We start from the raw sequence: 17,816 nt of genomic DNA, 5'->3' as shown, positions 1-17,816 counted from the left end.
TAAAACATGTTTTAAATTAATAAACATACGATGTATATTATCCTAAATACATAAACGAAAAACTGTAGGCGATTCAAGTTGCTTCGTCTTTTCTTTTTGTGTCAAATTATCATCAAATTATCAAAACTAAAGCTTTAAATGATCAGAAGCAGACAAATTCACTCAAGGCACAAGCAATTTATTTTATTAATTATTTTAATATTACATTGATAGATGTTCACGAGACTCAGCGTAGGGACTCGGGACAGTTGAAACTACCCATTATCTCAACATTGATTTAAAAAAATTGCCATGATAACAATACAACTAATTAATTAAACATAATAAAAATATGGATTAATAAAGAACCTTTTCAATAGCCAGGTGTCTCATATTTTTTAAGTAAATACAGTCAGCCTTTATTTGATCTGTTCGGTTCTGAAAACGAACAACAGGGGTCTCTGTTCAGTTCATGTTCATAAATGTTAACAAACGTATTTCAGTAAAGTTTAATGTCTCGATTTTGATATAAAAAAATGTTGCAATTCAAAAATATTTTTTATTTTATCTTTAAAATTTGACATAAATCATTAATTCAAGTTGAAATTGTTTAACTTAAAGTAACATAAACATATGTGTTGATTTGACAAAAATTCTGCATTTTTTACAGTGTTGTGTTTAACTTTGTGAAGATCCTGTTTGTACAAAATAAAACAATAAAACTGCAAAATTTTAAAGAATTTTATTTTTTTATTTAATATTAATTAGACCTAATGTAGAATCTGCATAAGATGACAATTCAATTTTGCGTTTTAAGTGATGATAATAAAGAGTAGCCTACCAGTTAGCCTAAATCAGTTTAGGGCAATTATAATTTGATTAATTTAAATAGTCCGAATATTTCATAGCATTTGAACCCATGACCCTGCGTTTAGCAACATCTATCACTGTATCACTATCACTGTAATTACATGTACAGAGAGCGAAAATCAAGACCACAGATGATGCTTCAATACTTATGAAAGAAAACTTTATTTGTGATTTATAAAGAAAACACATTACCATATTTCATAAAGTAATATAAAATAATAAACACCATTACACTTATGAGCAGGTGTACAAAAAATTTGTCCAACAGATTTGCACCGTCAAAGTCAAAGCGTAGCGCCACCTTGGCACTGGATGAATTGATATTTACTACACACAAGCAGAATACATAGACCCTTTTTATAACCCGTTTTATCATTTTTACCTTTTTGTAATTTTTTATTTTTTTAAGGGGGGATGTTTATATTTATAGGGACGTATGAACTGGTTCACATTACAGTGTTATTGATTTCAAAGCCTAGCACAAAACATAAGATCCCTTTAGATTCGAAAAGTATAAGGTCGTAAAGAAAAGAGTATCAGACCATAGCACTACAGCATTACATATACTAAAATGTTCATGTCATTTGACACAGAGCCAACACTGTGTGTGTTATTTGAAGCTCTGTGTGTTTCTCTGTATGTACAGTACGAAATTAGTGTGTGTTTGCGTATTTCTGAGTGGATTTATGTCTACATAATTCAGCAGAGATGATACACACCCCCAGTTCCATCATAAATGAGAAAAAATAATTCTGAAAAAACTTTTATATCTATACATATATAATTTCGATTTAACTGCGTTTAACATGCAAACAGTCACTTGGTGATCTGACAGCACTGAAGCACACCTGAAGGTGTGTCTGTGCGTGTCTGTGTGTGTGGGTATGTCTGTCTGTGTGTAATAAGATGATACAGTCTCATAGCAGCGCAAACATATTCTCCTTTACAGAACAGTATTTCTACAGCCTAGACATTAGGAAAAGAATGGAGAGGCAACAGGAACTGAAGCATGTCTGAATGTTTTACCATTCACATTATTTACATAAGTCAAATCAACACTCTGTTGTTAAGCTATGATTTACCATTGCTTTGTACAGTAGAAAAACTTGGTACTGCCACCATTGTGGTCCTCTTAACCTTATCCACTCCCAATAAGCACCATATACTGAAGCTAGACATCCTAGCATCTACACAAGCAAGACTGCATAGTCCATGGTGTTCCCACGGCCATAGGGGCACAAAACACTTGTGCATGTAAGTGTGCTTATGTTTCCGGTACAAGTGTAGTCTTGGTGTGACTTTACCATTTTAGCTCTGCACAAGCTTGCTTTAACAGAGTCCTTCGGTTCTTTTTGTAATGTTGTACAATATAACCCACCAGGGGGCAGTACTGGCATGGGACTAAGCACAAACAGTGGTACATGGAGGTGGGCAACATCAGATAACATACAAACAGAGGGCATTAGGACACATAGCTGGACTAAGACAAATGGGGGGGTCCTGAAATGAATTTGTATTATTTTACAGACTCTGAGAGACTGGTAAGGTGGTCTTGTGGTAACCTGTATAGGGTATGGACAGCCTGCACTTCCTATTCAGGCATTTCTTAGTATGTGCAGCAAAGAGCAAGAAACTCAGGAGTACTCAAGAGTTTTGTGTGGGTAGCTCTAAGCACATCAGATGTGCAAGATTTTTATATTGAATAAGCGTAGATACACTTGCTTTTATAAAATATAATAAGTAAAGCCCTGTTATTCTGAAGTTTAGGCGTTAGTTTAGGGAGAGGACAGAAGCGGGCGTGGGCGATTACCGTGCCTGTGTTGGGGCGGTGTGTGTGAACGAATGCAAGTGTGGTGGATTACACTGCTACATTCCTGCATATGTCTGGAGTTATCATTTAATTTAAATCTGCTTTAACAATAATAAGAAAGCAGCCTTTTGAATACATACACACACCATTTGTATGAAGTCGCAGTTAAATGTTTGTCTCTTTCTTTAAAAAGCTTTGTTTTCAGCAGATCAAGGCATGAGACTGGGTCAAATGAGGATGTTTTCTTCCTCTTGGAAAGTCAAAGGCAGGAAGAGAGTCCGAGAATGCCACTCTTTGAATAGCGTGAGAGTTCATATCCAGTTTACCTGGAAATTTGTTAAACCCTTTTAAAAGAGGAGAGGGACTTGACTCATCGTGGTCGAAAATGTCATTTACAAGATTCGAGTGGGCTCGGATTACATTTTGCAGACTGAAGTGCTTTCTTGGACAAGTTTCAAGGGTCAGTACTAGGAAACAGCCAATCAGAGTCACAGAAACATGTTCGTAGGTTTATTTTGTAATTATTTACACAAATCCTCTTCTGGCTAGGACTGGACATGTTGGACATGGTGGTTATGGTAGCTGAGTGGTCAAAACCACTATAAGAATGTTTTCCTCTCTTAACATTTTCAATATATATTTGGTTTTATATTTCTGTCAACTTTTGCTACAAACATATCTTGATAGCTCTTATGTTGGTAGCCCATTCTTCGTTACTCATCTCCATCATCTTTTCCTTTATCCTTCTTGTCTTTCTTTTCCTTTTCCTTCTTCTTCTTTTTCTTCTTTTTGGACTCTTCCTTCTTTCCAAAGGTGATGAACTCACCCTTGTCATCTACGGCACCTGGGTCCTGTCGGATGGAGATGATGGCAGGAGAGCCGGGAATTATGAAGGCTTCGGGGGGGATCTCTCCTGGCTTCAGAGCTTGAGGAGGGCCGTAACCAGGGCCGGCACCATAGCGGAAACTCCAGCTGTTACTGTTGATTCCGGCTCCAACAGGAGGGGACAGCTGTCCCTCTCCCTCTCCATCTAAGAGAAAAAATAAAATTGATTACATTTAGATATTATAGCTTTTATCCTAAGGAATTTATTGTGCATTAAATAAATTAAAGGTGGAGTGCATGATATCTGAAAAACGCCTTGGAAAAGAGAGTCGGGCCGACTATCAAAACACACTTGTAGCCAATCAGCAGTAAAGTGCGTGTCTACTAAACGACATTGTTGCCTGGGTTGTGTATGTGTGGGGCGGGTCTATCAACAGAAGGCCAAATTCTATTGGTGTAGGGGCGTGTTTGTTTAGGTGATTTTAAATGAAATTGGCTTTGAGAGATCATGGACCCTGCCTTTAAAGGGGCCATGGCACAAGACTTTTATAAGATGTCAAATAAATCTTTGGTGTCCCCAGAGCACATATGTGAAGTTTTCGCTCAAAATACCATATAAATAATTTAGTATAGCATGTTAAAATTGGCACTTTGTAGGCGTGTGCAAAAATGTGCCGTTTTGGGTGTGTCCTTTAAAAGGCAAATGAGCTGGTGAAATTCAAACACTGATCACAATGATGGTGGTTTGTTGCAATTAAAAAAAATTGTGTTTTTCTGCACTAAATGGCAGTGCTGTGGTTGGATAGTGCAGATTAGGGGGTGGTATTACTATAATAAGAGCTCCTTATGACATAAGGAGAGCCAAATTTCATCAATCTATTTTTTTCTTACTGGGTTGATCTTTTTCACATTTTCTAGGTTGATAGAAGCACTGGGGACCCAATCATAGCACTTAAACATGGAATTCATGCCATAGCCCCTTTAATGGTGTGTTCTCTGTGATTCCATGCTCTACCTCTATTACAGGAAAATCTAATTTTAGTGTTTTTATGTTCTAAACCTCAAACTATTTAAATTAATTCAATTTTATTAAAAAAAAAAAATTCACAATTGCAGAATTTTTCTGAAGCAGCTTTACATTGATAAAAAACAGAGAAAGCACAAAAAAATCAGAGGACAACAAAAGTTGCAAAATACAGCTGTTAAAATTAAACCATACTAGTGAGCGGAGTATTAATGTAATGTATAGAAGAGAGATCTAAGTTAAACAAATGTCAGCTGTCTCCCAAGGGGATGGAAAAAATCCTAGGAGAAAAACCCTGTCAGAAAAAGTCCTAGGTAGAAAAAACAACATTGAGAGAGAGTCAGACCTAGCCGATCCTATAGAAAATATACATTAAATATATTATAACATTTTATGGGAATTAGGAAGTAGTTGGTTGCCGCTAGGCAGACTAAGGCGATCCTAGAAAATAGAATAAAATATAATAAGAATTTAAAAATGTAAAAATTAAAGGAAATAAAATGAAATATATTATTACTGCTTTTTTGTAAATATTTTTTTTCATGAAAAGTGCTGCAGCATTATTACTATTTTATACTATTTATTGTATTGTATTGTATTTTCCTTACATAAAAATCTTTGATAGTGGTTGGCCTAATAAATTTTTTTATTTAAAAGCAGGGTTAAATGTACCACAATATATAATAATACACAAATGAGAAAATTTTTGTATTAATTAATTTTGCACTTTGTTAATTATTTTACAGAAAACAATATCCTAATATTTCTATATCTTAAATATTTTAATTGAAATAAAATATAAAAACAAGTACTATTTAAATGCACAAAAAAATCTTTGCTGCCTTAATTTTTTTTTAATCAACTCGGATTTACAAGTCATGTCAACTTATTATTAACTTGACAAGAGTTACATTTTTTTTTTGACTTTTTTAACTATATTTTATAAGTTATAACAACTCATCTGTAGTTATAACAACTCATCTCTTGACAAGATAAATAATAGTAAATTGAAATTACTTGTAAATCTGAGTTGACTGAGTTGATTAAAAAAAAAATGTAAGGCAGCAAAGAATTTTTTTACAGTGTGGTCTAATAAAAAGACTCACACACAGGCTGCATAAAAAAATCAGCTTTCAGATCAGATCTGTGCTTAATAGATCAAAAAAGTATTTTAGTTTTTCACTCTTTTAGTCTTTTATGCTCAATATGAATTGGATAGATCTGTGAGCGGTCCATGAGTGTGAGACTGCTACGGTCCATAAGAATGACCCAGATACTAACTCTATGTCCTTGGGACATAAACACCCAACCCCTGGTTTCTATAAAAAGACTACACCTGCAACTGCAATAGTACTTTTGGATGAAAAAAAGCACCTGCTACATTTCTAGAATCCTTCAAATGAATGCGCCTACCATATAAACATCTAAACTAATGTATACATTTGGTCACACTTAAATATATTTCTACATAAAAATAGCGCTGTAGAACAGAGTTTGGCAAATGGAGTATGCATGAAGGCATTTTGCATGAAGGCATATAAAATCTGTATAATGTTAATGTTTTGAACACACATTACTGAGTACAGAGTGTGAAATGTATGCACCTATGTATCTTTAAAGAAGCAGTACTCTTTGCCACACCAGAACATCAATGACCTACTTTAATTTCTGTGTTTTATTTAGATCTAACCGTAGCCCTAAAACATAATTCTGTTTGTTTTTTGGTACTACAGGATTATGACAGTACCACACAGCTTACTTTAATAAATGCAAAATCTCTCGGGGATAATCCATTTTATGATATTCTTCTTAAATGAATCTCCACACGTGGATTGTTGTGTGTCTACGCATGTGTGCAGTACTGGGTACAGTATTAATCTATTTCAGGTAGATCCTTAAATTTAGATGCATCAGGTCCTAATATAAGCAAACACCTCTTCTTGAAGGCCACCGATTCATTCTGAATAACGTTGAAAGTCTTGACCATCCTTAAAACTAACCACCTCCAAACAGATGGCACAGCAAAGATGTGAGGCTCTGCGCTTGACTGATCACATTTGCCTGAGAAGGTCAGATATCAAGGTTTTTCGATCTTCAGCGAATAACTTGTGAGCTTGTGTAATATCAATGCTCGCATGTGTTTTGTGTGTTAAGTTGGATGTCAGAGGCACACCACTTTTGTTCCCAATGTGACCACCAGAAAGAATGTTATACATATACAAACGGTACTTCACCAATAATTGATCCATACTAATCTATAAGATTTTAGCATGCCATGGTTATTTGTCAAATTATGCATTTACAAAGCACAAGCAAGTTTGTTAACACCACGCCCCTTTTTGCACCAACCCTGGTTATTATGGTATAAGGTGAGTTGATTGGTGGCCATTTTTAGTGTGCATGATTTATTATATTTAACACAAAATTTAGATCTGTATTGCACATTTAAATGGGTATCAATGCTGCCTAGAAAAACAACCCAAGTTTCAGGGTCAAATGTGCTATTTTTGGTCCTTCTAGCCCCAGGTCCCACTTTTGTCCCCATCCATTTTTCTGATCCTCTACCTTTACCTTTTCTCTCCCTTTACACACCTTGCTCATTCTTCCATTTTGAGTATGAACGGTTGCCATGGAATCCTCCTCCCCCATCCCTACTCGCCCACTCCCAGCTGCTGCTGCTACTGCTGCAGTATCTAAGATTCACTGTTGTTGCCTAGCAACAAGTCACACAGTGTTTCCTAGCAACAGGACCACCGGAGGGGTCTACCAATCCTAAACCTCTATGCATCTCCAACCTCCGCATCCCCCTTTCGGTTTCAGCACCATTCATTTATTCATCTTTCTCGCTCTCTATTACTTGCCATCTCTCTATATTACACTCTTTATCTTTTAAACAACTCTTAGTATAGCATCTTCATATATCAGATACTGTGCAACACATTCTATCTATGTCTCATTTCTCTGCTAATTTCCTCAAGGCTCTTTTCTGTTCCTCCTATTGCACTGCCTTCATCTGCACAACGGCTAAACCCGAGCTCATACAACACACCTGCACTCGGTCAATAATAGCACATTAGCCTTCAAATACAGTAACTAGAGCACCCTATTTCAGGGAAGAGTGAACTGATTTTTTTTTTAAGTCTATCATATTTTACTCAGGAGAACGGTGCATGGTTTGACGTTCCACTTCTTTGCATCCTAATATAGAAACATTGAGTTCCTACTTGCTTTCCTTCCACGCATGCTATTTACTATTCATATTGTCCTCCATTGTCTGGTTCACATCGGCTATCAGCCTGTCAATATCTCTGCCATCCCATACCCAGGAGACCTGCCACTGTCCTTTCATTACTCTAATGGCACATTAGACTGATCATCTGCCCCTGTCAATCTGGTTGATCTTTAAGGCGACTCATATCTAGTAATGCAAATTTAATAAGCAAACCACAGACAGGCCTACAGCATCACAATATTTAGCAAACCTCCTGATTTTCAAAATGCATTCAAAAAGTTGATACCATCCTAGCTTTGCAGATTGCAATTGTTACCCGAAATAAACCCATCTGGTTCATTGTGTCAACTAATGATTAGACGTTTATGTTTGCCTAATTATGTGTTAGTCTTTGGCTGGGCCAAAAATGCCCACTTGAGAGACACAGCACTAAATTACAATGAAAGCCTGTCAGGGGATTGGCTTTGTAGCTTTGATATTTGCCTATTTGCAGCATTGTGTTTGCAAAATGAAGCGAATAAGAATATGCTAGATCTTTGACCCGCCACTGGTTTACAAGAGGTCATTGAGTGACGTGCTAGATGCAAAAAGCCTAAAATAATTGTGCACTCACTTGGATTAGAGATCTTTCTGTGCATGGAGAGCAGGAGACTTACTCAACTGCTTTCTACTTTTGCCTTACACAGGTTATTTTAATCATGCATGAATTCATGTCAGTGTGAGTCGGTTTCGATTTGGGTCAAAAGCTGTAGGTATTTTGGTTGGCCTTGATTTACACTAAGTTTCTAAAATCAGCATATGCATTAGGCGTATTAATTCGAACAGATGTAAGAGGTTGATTAACATGATAATTTCGCTAGAACGAAAATGATTTCAGATTAGCGAGAGCGTGAAGTTCTGTTAGATGCTGTTGATGTTGTCGGTTTCGGTTGATTAACATTTAATGGCAGTCGGCAGTGTGTATGTGTGTGTGTGTGTGTATGTGTGTGTGTTTCTTTAAGATGTGACCTCACCTGCAGCACTGGACACCGTCGGCCAGTTCTGGACCAGCATGCCTTGCGCCCCCTGCATGACAGCTGATGCCTCTTCCATGTGCACAGAACTAAAAAACAAAAAATATATGTCATTTTCGGTTAACTTCCCGAACCGTAGTATTTGAAAATAAAACCAACGGAGACATTTTGAATATGAAACATTGTGGGCTCTATCTTACACCCGGCGCAATGCAGCGCAATGTGCAACGCTAATGTTTTTTGCTAGTTTCCACCCTGCGCAATTATCATTTTCACATTTATCGCCACATTGTTTAAATAGCAAATGCATTTGCGCCCCCTTTTGCACCCATGGGCGTTCTGGTCTGAAAACAAGGTGTGTTCAGGCGCATTGTTGGCACGTTGCTATTTTGAGGCAACTAAAATAGACGCAATATATTTTTTGTTATTTAAAGAGTGCATTAGTAATATGCGCCTATAAACGGGACGACAATGCGGGTTTGCTTATCACATACATGAATGCGCAGCAAATATGAAAGATTAAAGGATTGAATGTAAAAGATTATTATTGAGTCTCTTGGACATAAATGAGGACTAATTATGAGACGTTAGAAGGTGCAAAGAGCTGCTTCACCTGTAGCTTGATAAGTAAATAAATTCTTTGTTTTAAACAAATGCATCTGTTTTTAATGTTTTGTTTTTTTATTGCTACCTCACAGATTTATTGTATATGATGACTCTGTACCTGTGGATATGGTGAGATGAGAAACATTTTTAATTAATACTTAAAAAAACTCATGCCGCTGTCCAAGTGCTGAAACGTGCGGAGGGCCGTTTGTAAATTCTTTATCTCCTGTTTGTTACAAATAAAGTATTTTTAATGTACAAACCTTTTCTTACATACTTCTATAATTTTTTGATGATATTGGATAGCCATACATTTAAAGCAATTAAAAACCTGCCTTTTTACTTCCATGACTAAAAGAAAACAGGTTTTAAAGGTTTTAATAAAAAAATAACAATTACAATATAAGTGAAAAACAACACAATTATTTAACAATCTTAAACTGGGGATCTTCTTCCGCTTAGTTTTTCAGTTTACAAAGTCCGTCATCTAAATAGGGATTAAACATAGCGCCAGCGCAACTGGCTTTTAAAGGGGACGAGAGCTGAGACTCTCATTGGTTTATTTCACGTTACGCCCAAAATACTCCCATTAATCATTAAAAAAATAGGATCAACCCTTTTCGACCATGCGCTCGGCGCACAAACCATTTTTCCCGTCGTTAAATTTAGACGTTGCGCTGTGCACTTTAGACAATGCGCTTAGATGGTTAAAATAGGGCCCTGTGACTCTGTCTGTTAAAAGTTTCATTAAAGGCAGGGTGCATGATTTTTGAAAAACAATTTGGAAAAGGGAGTCGGGCCAACTACCAAAACATAGTTGTATCCAATAAGCAGTAAGGGGCGTGTCTACTAACTGACATCGTTGCCTGGGTTGCGTATGTGTGGGGTGGGTCTATCAAAAGTAGGTCCAGATTCTATTGGGGTAGGGGTGTGTTCGTTTAGGTGATTTCAAATGTCAACATTGGCTTTCAGTGATCATGCACTCTAACTAATTATGAGTTTAGGAGGATTAAAGTTTGATTTTAATGACCTTACTCAAAGATATCAACGTTATATGTTCCCGCAATGTTCTTTACATTACGCAGGATGGTTTTTGTAGTAAACAGTAAATCACCAAAATTACTTTAGTTTGTTTTTACAGAAATGGTCACATACTTTTTTTTCATCTTGAGATATGGTTTGGTTAGTGCGATTATTCCTGGCTAGTGTGAGTGTCTCTTTGTTTTAGCTATTTGGCCCCAAGGTGTGTGTGATGGCACATTTACATGTGACATGCCGTGCTACAGAGTATGTGTGATCTGATGTGTCTGTGTATGAAGTGACGTGTGTGTGGTGTGTCGACTGTCAGAGATTGTTATAGTACATTGTCCCTCCACGATGTCTAAACCTCAGACATGACGCCTGGAAAGCAGATGACTTGTATTTTAAGAGTCAAATAGAGCAAGATATGGACTGTATTAATTTATTCTGTCAACATCTCTCTTCCCCCCTACTAGTATATGCAGTGCCCTGGTCTATAATCTGATTTCCCCTAATACATTGTTCACTTTCTAAACCATATTTTTCTTTTCTCTCATTCCGTCAGCAGGCCATATATAACATATGCCTTGGAATCTGCAGTAGACAGTTGAAGATGCAGTACGTACTTAAAATTTCAACGAATGCGCACCCTGGAGCTGCGAGTATTCATTACGTTTAAAGGGACATTCCATTTTCTATATACACTCCTTCACAATGGCCTTCAGTGTTCAGAATAGCTCTGTGTGTGTATCGTCATGGAAACCACGATCACACAAGCACCCACATAATCGGCAAGACTGTGAATTTTGCCACAGCACTCCTATACATTCATTATGAATATACAGCCACGAGTAGCAAAAAGGAAGTAGGTATAGTGGGGCATCTGCAATGCAGCATAGGGTGTGCCCTGCCTACTAGAGTCCAGAATCCTGATCCTGTGTTATGATGATGATGTTTCTGAGTCTCTTAAAGCTGAAAAGCATCATGAGGCGTGAAACTTTTAGCAACTTTCTAGGCATTTTACATGGTGGTGAAGTAGTTAACACATCAAAACTTCGGGTGGTGTTAAACCTCTAGTGTCAAACATCTGGTGTCATTAAGAACGCTAATGGATAAATAATGTATGTTTAACAAACAAACAAATAAACAAACAAGTACAGCAATGTGATTTACTATATCAGCAAGACACTCCAAGGACCCAGACAATGTGCGAACCTGAAACGGTCTCATATTTCAGATGGCTGTTAACAAATCTCTGTGGCCAAATAGTCTATTAAAATCAAAGCACTATAAAATATAACCATAGCATTTAGAATTGTAGTAATGTCTATAGAATTCTATAGAATCATTTTATAGATAGAAGTGAAGAACACGGGTGTTGTGTTTGATCAGGGGTCCCCCAAAAGCTTCCAAAGGTCCCCAAAAAAATTAATAAGAAAAAAAAAAAAAATTGTACAAATTTGCTGTGTAGCCAATTTTTAGTTTGGAAACAATTTACTGTCTTTATAATATCAAAATTATTATTTATTTAACACAGTTAGGGGACGATCACACCAAACGAGTTTTAAATGTGCGTAAATGCAAGGCGCGCCATTTTTGGGTCACTTTAGCGCAACTTGGCAACTGTCCTGTCAATAAAATTTTGAAGGGTGAGCGCTCTTTTGCTGTTAACTGTCATATTAGCAGAAACTTTAAAAAGAGGGCGCTTATCTGACCTTGATCGAGGATGAGAGGTGCACAAACACACATTGAGAGTGCAGTCTCCAGTGGTTCCAAGCAACTGTAAACTTATGTCACCACAACTTAAGGCCCGCCTCTTTTCTTATTTGATTGGACAATGGAAAATTAAGTCTGGTGCTTTTCCATGTAGAGCACTCTTGTAAAACCATGTGGCACAGAAGGCGGCAAAGGGCAAGCGCATAACGCTCATTGCCCATAGAAAACCATTCAAAAAAGGCACCTGCCACTGCCATAAACACGCTCTGTGTGATCCGCCCCTTATAAATTTTTCTATACACAAATTTGGTTATATGGATATGTATTTTAAAGGGGAGGTTCAATGGTATTTTAAGCATTCTGACTTATTAACACAGTTATAGAGTTGTTTCATCATGCTAAACGTAGGCAAAGTGTCAAAAAAGCAGTTGGGCGTGTTACAGAGTATTTCTGTGCCGAATGCACTTCGCCAGGGTTCGTACAAGTTGCGGCAAGTTTTTTTCGATTACAGGTCCAGCTGACGTTTCCACACGTCATTCAGCGGGAGACGCTAGAACTTGCAAACATCTTATCACGTGACACAGCTTTGTTTAATTTCAAAACTCAACAATGGCACGAAAGAAGAAGTGTGTTTTTGGATATAAGGAGAAGAAAGCCAGCCTTATGAAAACAATGCATATAGTTTATTATCCGGGGTAGCAGCGGAGTTTTGCGTGTGTGTTTGATGCGGTGGATTTTCCCAACCGGGTCATGACGAGTTGCACGCGGTAAGTAAGACTTCTGTCTTATGTTGGAAATAGTTGCGTGCATATTATATAAATGACACGAACATGTAGTGAATCGTTAAACAGTGTTGTATAGTGTTGCATGACTCATACTCGCTCCTCCCGCGGTATAACTCCTCCTTCTTCATTTTTTCGTACGTTATCGGAAAGATTCGTTAAAGCTAATCTTTCTTTTATAAATCTGATTAAACTAAAGACTTTTCGGAGATAAAAAGGATGTAATACTACTCTACTCCAGACTAACATCAGAAATGCAGAAACAGCGTGTGTTACGTGAGCTTTAAGAAAGGGGCCCCTGGCTAAAGGTTCATTATATGTGGGGTCATAAAGTTTGAAAACCCCTGTGTTAGATTATCAACTGCGTTATAAGTCTCACATAATTTAAGTGTTCCTTTAGCTGGTACAGGAACATCAAGGGCATAGTTTATATATTCTCAGGTAACATATGGTCTGAATAAACTTGAACCCCACTATACATAGCTTTGAATAATAGCATCTGCCATGTGTAAAAGTATTAAAAGACCTGCTTCTCCCACCCCATAAATAGTGAGCAGATTCGTCCATTTTCATCACTGGAAGACACTAAGAACTTAAGTCATGCCTTTATTATTTACTGACTCCTTATCAAGATATGTACTAGACTGTACTAGTATGAGGTCCTATATTGTTAATTTATTTGGCCAAATGCTATGCAATCAATCAGAGTTGTCTTGAGCATTTATGCCCTAATAATCTAGAACCTTTAACAAATTGAAATTAGATGAGAACTTTTAAAATGCCGTTCTATATATAGACCGTTTCATTGGATGCACACACGTTTCCATGGTTACACGCCTGGCCCAAAGTTAACTCCCGCTGTGTCCAAAACAGCCTACTTCCATACCATATAGTAGATGAAGAAAAGCAGAGGCAAGTACAGTAGTATGTCCGAATTCATAGTATTGCAAAAACAGTAAGATCCCAAAGTGTTAATTCGATGGATGCTTTACTATCCTGTGACCCCCCCAAGGGAGGAGTTATCCAAAGAAGAAGAAGAAGGAATGGTGTTGTTTTATTAAAAAAAATGTCCAAAAGTGGTACACGGCTTTATTTAAATGCAAATATTAAACAGCTATCCCTTGTGGTTGAATTGCACTCTTAGGGGGCGTGCACACCAAAACTTTTAAACGTGGCTGAAACGCCTGGAGGACGCCAAATGCCAGCTGTTTTTCAGCTGAGCACTTTGGTAGCCGTGATACTCCAGCTGTGAGCCGGTTGGTTGCTGTGGTAATGTCCCACCCCTCCTCCACGGTGCTTTGACAGCTGTGTGAGAACTGACATTGACAAGCGGAGCTTTTCACCCAAAGTTGAATATATTTCAGCTTTTGGCGCTCAGTGCTGAAAACCGTCGCTCTGCGTTTTTTCCGCATGGAAGAAAACCGCTAGCTGCTGGCTTATTTCATTGGAAACAATTGAAAACATGCGCCGGCCGTGGGCGTAAAAGCTTTGGTGTGCAAGCCCCCTTAATGTCATTCCAGTTAATGACTAACTTGTTGTAATGACGGCGTATGCAACATGGCGGATGTAGTATGTCCAAATTCATTCATACTATCCATATTAATACTATATAGTACCTACTGTTTTAACAGTCGAAGAGTAGATATTTAATGTAATTCAGTACTTATTGTCACAGTATGCAATTTCAAAAGCAGCCTGTGTGTTTGTTTATCGGTCTGGGTAGTGACCAAACTGACCTCATAACAAATACCTTGTCAGAAAGGCCTATTCATAACCTGGTTTTATTATTATAATTTTTTTTTTATTCATTTAGTATGTTTTTCTTTACTTTCAGGGGTAGCTGTGTAGGATGTTTATTAATTGATAGTAGGTTATTACTCATTTTAAGTTGTTCATAATCTTTGAACATCTATTTTATGATATTTTGTTTATGATGTGCTTTTCGTGTTTTTAAGGTGCTAAATAAATATATATATATATATATATATATATATATATATATATATATATATATATATATATAATAAATTGACCTGAAAAGTACTGTGCAAAGATAGGTTCGCAGCCAGGCAAGAATTTAAAAATATGTAGCTAAAATTGCATACATTCATTTTACACAGTACGTTACCTCAGTGTATACTTCAGCTGAACAGTAAAAGGTCATTTATTGTTTTTCTTTTTTTTTCAGAAATAATCTACTCCGGGGAACTCTGTTGTTATTGATTCTTTGTGGAAGTCTACTGGAAGTTGAGTTTGGGCCACAAAAGCTGTTTGTTTATGTTGTTGCTGCTGAAACCATCTATAAAAGCAGGACTTTTCCAAGTCACCTTTCTTAGTCATTTTTCTAAATGTCATTATTACTAATTATAAAGTTTTATGTTTTCCTATTGCTTGTTACAGGTTTTATCCTCTTACTTTAACTGTTTATATATTTTTTCTACTGTATTTTATGTATGAAAGGTGCTATATATATCCCTGATGCCACTTATGTGGTGCTACTGCTCTGAATGTCCAGTGAAGTTTCATCTGAAATGGCCCTTGTGTGTGCTGTCGTCCCCTATGTACATCACACCACAGACAAGCACACAAAATCACACAAACTAAACAATCCCAAGAGATAAGCCCACAGGCTAGCGCATTATTATCACATTAAACAGACATCCCATCACCCTTTGAAAACTGTATGCGTGTGATGGGAGGGGTTCTCTTTAAAATTGTGCTTGTGTGTGTACGCGTGAACAGTTTGAAAGTATTTTTAGGCTTAGCGATGACTCATTTTGTCAGTATTTGTGCATCTAAATATTTCTCCTGAGATTAGACTCGCAATTGTTTTGTGCGTGTGCATAAGCTGACACGCTCGGCTCATCAGCTAGCTTGTCCTTTATGCTTGGTAGTCCTATCTGCTGTGAAGAATGCTGATGACCTACATACTGTACTCAGTATCAGACTGCAGACAACCGCTATGTCAAAGAAAGGCCCCAAGCAAACGCTTCAGAGCTTGTGTTTGTGCATTGAAGACAGAGCACAGTTGGTCCACTGACAAAGGCACAAGGGGTCAATAAGGAGTCGGGGAGCTTCTGGTGATTATGGGTCTGGTGTCAACTTGACTACTGGTAGACTACTACAATTAGTGTATACCTATTTTTACCATATCTTTACCAATATTTTCTTGTTTGCAATGAATCAGACTGCAACTTTTAGCTAACGAACCAAAATTGACACAAAACTGTGAATTCAAGTGAAGCAGTAACACTATCACTTTAAAGGTGCAGTGTGTAAATTTTAGCAGCATCTAGTGGTGAGGTTGCGAATTGCAACCAACGGCTCAATCCACTGCTCACCCCTCGCTTTTGAAACGCATAGAGAAGCTACAGCAGCTGCCACCAGTAAAACATGTCATCGTTAGAGACAACTTAGTAAAAAAGTTTGTCCGTTAAGGGCTTCTGTAGAAACATGGCGGCACAAAATGGCAACTTCCACGTAAGGGGACCCTCTGTGTATGTAGATAAAAACGTCTCATTCTAAGGTAATATAAACATAACGGTTCATTATAAAAAGGTCTTTATACACCCCTGATAATATCGTTTTGTATATTAATTTGCATTTTTGTCAAGAGATCCTTCTAAAAATTACACACTGCACCTTTAAAATGTTAAAACATTCCCTCCAGAAAAACGTGATTATGCAATTGCATGATTCAATGCATAATCAGCCAAAGTCTTTTCTCTCTCAGTTTTTCAAATACACCGCACTTTCGCAGCATAAATTGCTGATTTCCATGTGCTTGCATAATTTTATAATCCCTGCATTTTCGTAGCAAAAATCACATATATATATTAGCAGAAAATTGAAAAATGTTGCATTTACTTCACACAAGCGCATTTGTTGCCATGGGAACGTTATGAAGTGACTTAATTATGTTACCTGAATATTATTGAAAAGCTGCAAACAGTTTTTGCAAGATCCCGCAGTTTTTGTAAGTTAATGCAATTTTTGCAAGTTCCTGCAACTTCATCACATAAAATTGCATAAATATCCCACATATTCCATCGCATTTTTTTAAGAAAACGTGCCCGCAACAATCACAAAAAAACTCAGCGTTTTTCTGGAAGGACTGATAAAAGATGCATTTATAAATTAATGTGAACAAATTGGTGCATTTACAACTGTTTAGTCAAATTATTTTAAGGATAGTTCCATGTATAATTATTAATCACGATTTGTCAATCTTCTTAAATCATGTCACAGACTTGGAAACCTTTGTATCCTTTAAGTTATTTTTCTTTAGATAGATCACTGAACTACAGAATGTACATGAAGAATTTCGTTGCAAAACGAGATAAATCCATTTTTTACATTTTTTGTCAAAACATGTTTATTATTATGTTATCATGTTATTATTTTGTTTTATGGTGCTACTTAGCTGTATTTTTTAAGTTATGAAGGCTTAAATCAAAACAAACCAACTACAGTTGCACTGAAATTAATTGGAATGCACAACCAAAAAACGAGATTTCTGAACGATTAAAAAAATGGTGGTTATCTCGTTTTGCAACGAAACTCTTCACATGTAGTGTCTCATAAAGCAAGGGAGTAAACAAGTATTTAATAATTCCTCCTAAGGTACAAAAAAAGGCAGGGGAGGGACTCCAACAGCTCTAAGGAAACTGTAACTCTTTTAGGACTTTATTATCAGCAAAAGTGCTTACCTCTGCACTCCTGCCCTCAGCGACGCAGAGTAACGCCAGTCAGCATTCGGCCCTTTTGGCTGGAAAGAGAGAAAGAGAGAAGGACAGATGATGTATTGGAATAGGAAAGAGGTCAGATATATTCTCATCAATAAATCATAATGTTCTGTGTCTATGTGTGTGCGTTGCATTTTAATGTGAGCCGCAGCTGGAAAAATACAGGACCACTGAGACAACAATTGGCACTTAGC

At 37.0% G+C, this 17,816-nt stretch overlaps 1 protein-coding gene across 8 annotated transcripts in view; it reads right to left on the bottom strand.

The window, feature by feature from the left end:
- Nucleotides 1–992: 992 nt before the first annotated feature.
- LOC129447071 (protocadherin alpha-C2) overlaps nt 993–17,816 on the bottom strand; it is a 63,863-nt gene continuing 47,039 nt past the window's right edge. For all 8 annotated transcript variants that reach the window (XM_055208650.2, XM_055208651.2, XM_073874156.1 and 5 more), the window contains exons 2-4: nt 17,587–17,645; nt 8,754–8,842; nt 993–3,689 (exon numbers count right to left, since the gene is read on the bottom strand). In XM_055208650.2, coding sequence (XP_055064625.2) covers nt 3,373–3,689; nt 8,754–8,842; nt 17,587–17,645 — 465 coding nt within the window. In that variant the 3' untranslated portion in view covers nt 993–3,372. The remainder of the gene's footprint in view (nt 3,690–8,753; nt 8,843–17,586; nt 17,646–17,816) is intronic.

This window comes from Misgurnus anguillicaudatus, chromosome 12, assembly GCF_027580225.2.
Source record: "Misgurnus anguillicaudatus chromosome 12, ASM2758022v2, whole genome shotgun sequence".
NCBI lineage: Eukaryota > Metazoa > Chordata > Actinopteri > Cypriniformes > Cobitidae > Misgurnus > Misgurnus anguillicaudatus.
This window is presented reverse-complemented; position numbering and strand designations above follow the sequence as displayed.